This window comes from Vigna unguiculata, chromosome 3 (assembly GCF_037176805.1).
Source record: "Vigna unguiculata cultivar grain cowpea cultivar isolate G323 ecotype 2 chromosome 3, ASM3717680v1, whole genome shotgun sequence".
NCBI classification, from domain to species: Eukaryota; Viridiplantae; Streptophyta; class Magnoliopsida; order Fabales; family Fabaceae; genus Vigna; species Vigna unguiculata.
The window spans coordinates 10,474,476-10,482,451 of NC_140794.1; the positions used below are offsets into that span (position 1 = coordinate 10,474,476).

Consider the following 7,976-nt stretch of genomic DNA (forward strand, 5'->3'; position numbering starts at 1 on the left):
ATAATATATCACTGTCAAATATAATCAACACTGAATTAATATAAAAAGTAGAAAATATCTCTAATTAGTCTAAAATAGATGATATAAATGAATTAATAAGTATTTATTAATTGTCCCGAGGCCACTTACCTTAACAATTTCTTAAAACTTACATATCTTAAATAAAATTTTAATCAAATATTTATTTTATAGATAAACATATGTAAACATTATATCATCATTGACAGCTCATCCGATGATTAAAAGTAAGGAACCGTTGCTATATAAACACTTGCCAGTCTCAAATCAAAAGCTCCATCTTGTTTCTTCTTCTTCTTCTTCATCTTCAGTTTCTCTGTCTTGTTCAGAAAGAGATAGGAAAAAATGCCGGCGGTGGGAGGAATAAGCACCGGAGGGGGCAAGGCGTACCCTGGGAGCCTCACTCCCTTCGTCACAGTAACATGCATAGTTGCAGCCATGGGTGGTTTGATCTTCGGTTACGATATCGGAATTTCAGGTACGCATGAATCACATGTCGGCACTTTTTATGTTAGCGGTAGCGGTTTGTTCTGGCTTATGATGTATGTCTGCGTGTCAGTGTGTAACGTTGTTTGTTTTAACGTGTGGGACTATGATCAGGTGGGGTCACGTCCATGGATCCGTTTCTGCTCAAGTTTTTCCCGTCGGTGTACCGGAAAAAGAACTTGGACAAAACGACGAACCAGTACTGCCAATACGACAGCCAGACACTTACGATGTTCACCTCGTCGCTGTACCTGGCGGCGTTGCTGTCGTCGCTGGTTGCCTCCACCATCACGCGGCGGTATGGTCGGAAGCTCTCCATGCTTTTCGGTGGCCTGCTTTTCCTTGTCGGTGCTCTCATAAACGGTTTCGCCAAACACGTGTGGATGCTTATCGTGGGTCGGATCTTGCTCGGGTTCGGTATCGGCTTCGCCAATCAGGTATTCTCAATCTCTACGCTCTCTTTTCACTTTTTAAGTAAATGAGTCGCTGTCAATTCAAACCCTTTTAATTAAAACTTCCATTATTTACCCAACAAACTCTTCTTTTCCTCTTTTGTTTTGGCAAAAATATTTTTGTTTTTATTTTTGGTTTTGCTGAATTTCAACACGGGGAAGGGTATGTCTCCGATATTCGCTCTCTGTGGTGAAGAAAAGTCAAAATCTATGCTTTTTCAAATTTTAAGACACGAAACCATTCTGACCATGTCCCAGACACTATTCCTTCGTGCCCGTCGTTTTGTGCACTTCTTTGCTCGATAATTGAGCATTACGACGTCTTGTCGTTTAATTTGTCCGTTGTGCACTGTTTTACTTGACTCTGAACATAACCCTTTTCCCAGATCTGATAAGTATTTATTTTGATTCATCTTTTCATGCTTAGTTACCACTGGAGAAAGGGGCAATTATTATAAAAAATAGAACTCTGTATGAATGTATCATACGTCTCATTTACTCTGACAGAAAGAGAAAACCTTTTGTAGAAAAGGAAGTTGGTGACACGTAGTTAATATTAGGTTTCTCAATTTTCAGGCATTCATTGGATGTGATTGTAGTTTTTTATTGATTCAAAAAGTCGTCGTCTACTTCCCAATTATTCATTTTCCCTACTTCACTCTGTTTTGGGGCTATTTTTCTACCCTACGTATGAAACTGTGAATGATTTCGGCTACTTGTGACTCTGCTTTTTGTTTTTATTAATCCCTTTTGAAACATAGGAGATTGGGCTTGTTTGAATGATAAACAAAGAATCTTACTTAGCATGTGTTGTTGAGAGCGATAGCTGGATTAGTATGACACAAATGGAGCTTGGTTCCTCTAATTTACTAATAGTGGCTTAACTATTTTCCACTTTTTTCTTCGCCAGTGTCATCCTCGCTTCTTGTTCCCACGTTCCTTTACATTATTTTCCACGGCGTTGAATTAAAAAAATATATTGAATTTAAGAAATAGAAATCTTACTCCAGTTTTCCGTTGCCAGGTTTTGTTTTCCACGTTACTTTTCCAACTAATAAACTTTACAAGTTGAGAAGAACCCGTGGTCCCACACTTTTTTTTTCTTAATTAAATTCCATTACAACATGTGAATCAGTAAAAATATTTGTATATCAATGTTGTTATTTTATTTCAGCTTTTACTGATGAAAGTTAATTTTAATTTACCAGTCTGTGCCGCTCTACCTGTCTGAGATGGCTCCATACAAATACAGAGGAGCATTGAACATTGGGTTCCAATTGTCGATCACAGTTGGAATACTTGTGGCGAATGTGTTGAACTACTTCTTTGCGAAAATCAAAGGTGGTTGGGGATGGAGGTTGAGTTTGGGCGGTGCAATGGTCCCTGCCCTTATAATCACAGTTGGATCACTGGTCCTTCCAGACACCCCCAATTCCATGATTGAAAGGGGTGATCACGAGAAAGCCAGGGCTCAGCTTCAGAGGGTCCGTGGTGTGAGTGATGTTGACGAAGAGTTCAATGATTTAGTTGAAGCCAGTGAAGCTTCGAGACAAGTGGAGCACCCATGGAGGAACTTGTTGCAAAGAAAGTACAGACCCCACCTCACTATGGCAGTGTTGATTCCATTTTTCCAACAACTCACCGGAATCAATGTCATCATGTTTTACGCCCCTGTCCTGTTCAGCTCCATTGGGTTTAAGGACGATGCTGCTCTAATGTCAGCTGTGATCACTGGTGTGGTCAACGTTGTCGCAACTTGTGTCTCAATTTACGGTGTTGATAAGTGGGGTAGGAGAGCCCTTTTCCTCGAAGGCGGTGTTCAAATGCTCATTTGCCAGGTACCCTCTAACTTAAATCTTCAATGTACTTAATGAAAATTGTTGACCTTGGTGTTTGTACTAAAAAAAGTTAGCTTTATTGGTGTGTGTGTGTGTGTGTAGGCTGTTGTTGCTGCTGCTATTGGAGCCAAGTTTGGAATTGACGGGAACCCTGGTGATTTGCCAAAGTGGTATGCAGTTGTTGTGGTTCTGTTCATCTGCATTTATGTCGCAGCATTTGCCTGGTCATGGGGTCCTCTAGGGTGGTTGGTGCCCAGTGAGATCTTTCCATTGGAGATTCGTTCAGCAGCTCAGAGTATCAACGTGTCCGTGAACATGTTCTTCACTTTTGTGATAGCGCAAATCTTCTTGACAATGCTCTGCCACATGAAGTTTGGCTTGTTCATCTTCTTTGCCTTCTTTGTGTTGGTGATGACATTCTTCATTTTCTTCTTCTTGCCCGAAACCAAGGGCATTCCAATTGAAGAAATGGGCCAGGTCTGGAGGGCACACCCGTTCTGGTCCAGATTCGTTGATCATGAAGATCATGCCAATGGTGTTGAGATGCGCAAAGGGGCTATAAAAGTGTAGTTCTTCTTCATGAACTGTTTATTTTTCTGAATGACTAGCTTTTTTTTTTCTTTTTCTTTTCTTTTGTTGGAAAATCATACTATTGGTTGGTGTAGTGTCAATGTGAATGTCCATGTTTGGAATTGATTCTAAATATTAAAGGGCTATTTTTCTCATAAGTTCCCTCTTGCAATTGCACAAATTGGTATACTTTGAACAACTTTGTTTCTCTCTCGTGCATCTTCATCCAATAGGATTCCTCAGTGTTGGAAACTATGCATATGATATGTCGGTGACAAGGGTCCAATAGTTAGGAATAAATGAGCAATGGGGAAGTCCGTTGATTCATCATCATTGACCATCGAAAGCAATTTTTGGATTGCAGAGTGATCACAAAGAATCACGAATAATAGTATAAAATATAATGATCTCCGACACACATGCCGGGTTCAGTTATCCGTCTTAATCAAATGTTAACACCAGACGTTGAAAGTTTTCCGTTGCCTTGTTTGCATCCAAAAACAACGTCTTTGTTCTTAATCAAACCAAAATCTCTTAAAATAAACTCATTAAACTCCAAATGAATAACTCCCATGTGAAACAGTTTAGCAAATATATTTTTTAAAATAGATCTCTTTATTATTTCTTTCAATCCATCATTTTCACCATTTGTTTCTAAATCATATTATAATACTTTACAAAATTATCACTAACTAAAAATATAAATACCTTTTATCATAATAGAATTTGTTTTTCATAAATCAAAAATATAATTTATTGGCTTAAAATATTTAACAAAATAATATAAATGTATCTTATGCTTACGCTAATGCACTCACTTTTTTCAGTTAGAGTGTATTATCATCTTATATAAATATTTTGTACAAAAAACCACTTTTTTTTATTTTAAATCAAACTAGATTAGCTAGAAGACAAGTACTATGATATATAACTTTTCTAGAATGCACGAAATTTAATTTTTAAATAGTGTATTTCTCCTTGAATTTATTCTATTAGACTCAATTAATTGATTATTTGAAACTTATAAAAGTAATAACTTAGTTAGTGCATTAATTGTCATAATTTCATTTAAGTCTACATTTAGGTCAACGAGATACTCTTTATTTTTTTCAATTTTTATTTTTTTCTAATTCTTTTAATCTCTCGTATATACTCAGAGTGTGTTATTTTTATTCTTTTAGAATTTATTGATTTACAAGATTTAGAAAATATACTAACAGAGTATAAAATTACAAAACATTAATTACATTATACTATGCAAGTAAAATTTTACAAAAATATATTAAAAATCATCACATTGATAATAACATATTATCAAGGGACGACTCAACAGGTTGAAAGGTCTAAAACAAACATAAAAAATAAAGTCGTTTATTTAAAATTTATTTTTTGAGTTTTTTTTTATGTTAAATTATTTATTAAATTGTCGTAATTAATTTCATTTAACATTTCTTTCTCGATATATAATAGGATTAATTTGTTTAATCTTTCTTAAAGCATTGTTGATCTTAAATAAATTTTTATTATATTTAGCTTTGAGAAATTTCTTTTGGTTGCAATAACTGACACATGAATTATTAACAACATTATTCTATAAGCTATATATAAAACGAATGCATTAAAAAAGAATAAAAACTAGTTCTAATATGTTTCACATTAATCAAGTAAAAGGTCTTTGTAATGACACAATGTTGCAAGTTAATGAGTTAGAAAAAAAATGTGATTTATGCTTCTGTAATATCAAGAATAAATTTAGTGTCTTTTGATTTATCACTCTAGTTTGCAATGATAATCAATAAAAGTCGAGGAGAATCTTTTTATCTTGCACGTCCAATCACTAGTCATTTTAGAGCTTTTACAACGCTGTATATGTCTCGGTTCATGCGGACCCGCTGCATAAAAGCACGCGGTGGCAGTTTTGTAATTAAATTCAACTTTTATGTCTCGGTTGTCATAATAACCGAGGCATATAGCTAAAAAAAAATTTGACTCAACGCGTTGACCACTAATTTAATTTATTTATTTTTTTCACTGATGCAATATGCCTCGGTTCTCTCTTAACCGAGGCAGTAGAGACACGTAATTATTTTGACCACTGCGTTGACCCCTAATTTGAATTTTTTTTTTGACTGAAGGAATATGCCTCGGTTCTGTAATAACCGAGGCAGTAGTGGTAATATATGCCTCGGTTCAGCGCCTACCCGAGGCAGTAAGTGTAGAATATGCCTCGGTTTCGAATAACCGAGGCAGTATCCCTTCGTAGGGTTAAAAAACCCCAATTTCTTCACTGTAGCAGCAGCGCACCCACGTACAAATCCCCTCCATTCACGTTTTCACTTCAAACTCAAAGTCATTCTCCATTCCAATCCTGCAGCATCCCATTCCAATCCCGCGGCATTCTCATTGATAACCATCACCTTCAACCTGCACTCAAAAGATCAAACAGACGCACGGAAGCAGGCCCTGGGGTTCGCGCGGAAGCAGACCGAGTCGCGCCTGAGAAGAGGGAGAATGGAGGTCGCATGTCTCGAGGCTCTCGTCGTCAACGACCATGGTGGACACCAGTGTCGCCTGCGACAGCTGTTGCCGATTGCGGTGAGGAGACGAGCTCTCAGGGTTAGGGTCGATGTGTGCGTGAGAACAAAGTGGTTGGGCCGTCGAGAGGGATGGCGACGTCTCCGGCGTCGATTGGTGTCGCCGGCAAGCTAGCTGCGCGGTGGCGTGGTGAAGAGGAGATGGGGGCGTGCGGTGGCAGATCGAAGTTGTGGTGGTTTGAAGGGGAAAGGAGAAGAGGCTGCTGGAAGAAGAAGCTTTATTTATTTTTAATTAGGTTTACCCATTAGGCCTCGGTTGTGAAAAAACTGAGGCAGTAAATATTAAATATGCCTCGGGTTTGTAACCGAGGCATAAAGTACTACCTTTTTACCTCGGCCGTATATGCCTCGGTTACGGACCCGAAGCCAAAAGCTGGAAATAACCGCTGTCATTTCTATTTCCTGCACTAGTGAATATTCACACATGGAGCATTTTATATTGCTGTTTATAAAGTAAAAACAAAGAAAGGATTGAAAATCCAAATTTTTGTCAAAGATGGAAATGTGAGTACAACAACTAAAAATATTGCCTACAAAGAAATCTTTGAAACTCCTTAAAAGTATCAAACTTACAATATTTACAATACAAAAAAGGTATAGACCTCTTCTTATTTTAAGTTTTATTTATATTATAACATATGTTTATCAAAATTACGTTTTTAGTTCCTCTGTGGATTAATAGCAAGGAAAGATATCGATGTAAGCATTCATTATGAGTAAATTCCTTCTTATATCAATCTATATATTTCAAGTAATGGAAAATTATGAGACCTAATTTAATTTTCATAGATATTGATATTTGACATTCTTATGTCTACTTTAATCTCGATATAAAGTATGAATGATGATTATATAATTTTTTTATTGAATATATTGTTATATTTTCATTGATCATGCTTATAAAACAATGACATTTGACATTCATACAGACATGTGAAATTATTTTGTTATGTGACACTGACAATGTCACATGTCACACCACGAGACCTTACATGTTATAAACAAAAAAAATGCAAGAAAAATTAAAATAATTACTATGATTTGACATGTGAGATGTCGTCCTATTAGTATTTTTTTTTTTTCAATTAGAGTGTATTATCATCTTATATAAATATTTTGTACAAAAAAAACCACTTATTTTATTTTAAATCAAGATCATCTAGAAGACAAGGACTATGATAACTTTTCTGGAATGGCAATTTAATTTTTAAATAGTGTATTTCTCCTTAAATTTATTCTATTAGACTGCATTAATTGATTATTTGAAACTTATAAAAGTAATAACTTAATTGGTGCATTAATTGTCATAATTTCTTTTAAGTCTACATTTAGGTCAACGAGACACTCTTTATTTTTTCAATTTTAATTTCTAATTCTTTTAATCTCTGGTATATACTCATAGTGCATTATTTTTATTTTTTTAGAATTTACTTATTTACAAAATTTAGAAAATATACTAACACAATATAAAATTACAAAGCATTAATTACAATATACTATGCAAATAAAATTTTACAAAAATATATTAAAAATCATCACATTAATAATAACATGTTATTGTAACATCCCATTTAAATAATAAAATCATTAAATGAAATCTTACACCGGATAATATAAAGAGTAGTTGCGGAGTATAAAGTCACTCCTTACAGTTATCCAAGGTACTTAGAAGGAAATACTAAAGCTCACTACAAAGCCTACAACCCAAAAGGAGTAAGAGATAGCCGATATTCGAAATAAAGCCTTAGGGGTAAAACAATACACATTCCTTAGCCCTAAAGAAAAGCCCAAATAAAACATGAAGTTCAGCCCAGGTAGACTATGCAGCGGAATCATCTCTTCCCTGTTGACCTCGAGTGCCTCTCGCATCTGCTCCCATCAATAAATTGATGATCATCGCAAAGGTAGAAGAACAACATACAAGGCAATCAAAAGTAAGGGTAAGCTAGAGCCAAAAAGATTTTATCATGCAATCATATATACTTTCACAGTCCAATATGCATACATCATCCAAGCAG

At 35.5% G+C, this 7,976-nt stretch overlaps 1 protein-coding gene across 1 annotated transcript; it reads left to right on the plus strand.

Annotated features, from left to right (window-relative positions):
* The first annotated feature begins 290 nt into the window (after positions 1–290).
* Positions 291–3,522, plus strand: LOC114178020 (sugar carrier protein C-like). The gene is made up of 4 exons (XM_028063693.2): positions 291–496; positions 619–941; positions 2,165–2,794; positions 2,897–3,522. Exons 1-4 carry the CDS (start codon positions 364–366, stop codon positions 3,362–3,364), a joined length of 1,554 nt encoding a protein of 517 aa, XP_027919494.1. The 5' UTR covers positions 291–363; the 3' UTR covers positions 3,365–3,522.
* The last annotated feature ends 4,454 nt before the right edge of the window (positions 3,523–7,976 follow it).

What these genes read in the sequence shown, in the direction of transcription:
- LOC114178020 (XM_028063693.2), top strand. Translation starts at nt 364, where the DNA reads ATGCCGGCGGTGGGAGGAATAAGCACCGGAGGGGGCAAGGCGTACCCT. An exon ending in TTACGATATCGGAATTTCAG is followed by an intron (nt 497 to 618) that starts GTACGCATGAAT and finishes GACTATGATCAG; the next exon opens with GTGGGGTCACGTCCATGGAT. An exon ending in GTATCGGCTTCGCCAATCAG is followed by an intron (nt 942 to 2,164) that starts GTATTCTCAATC and finishes TTAATTTACCAG; the next exon opens with TCTGTGCCGCTCTACCTGTC.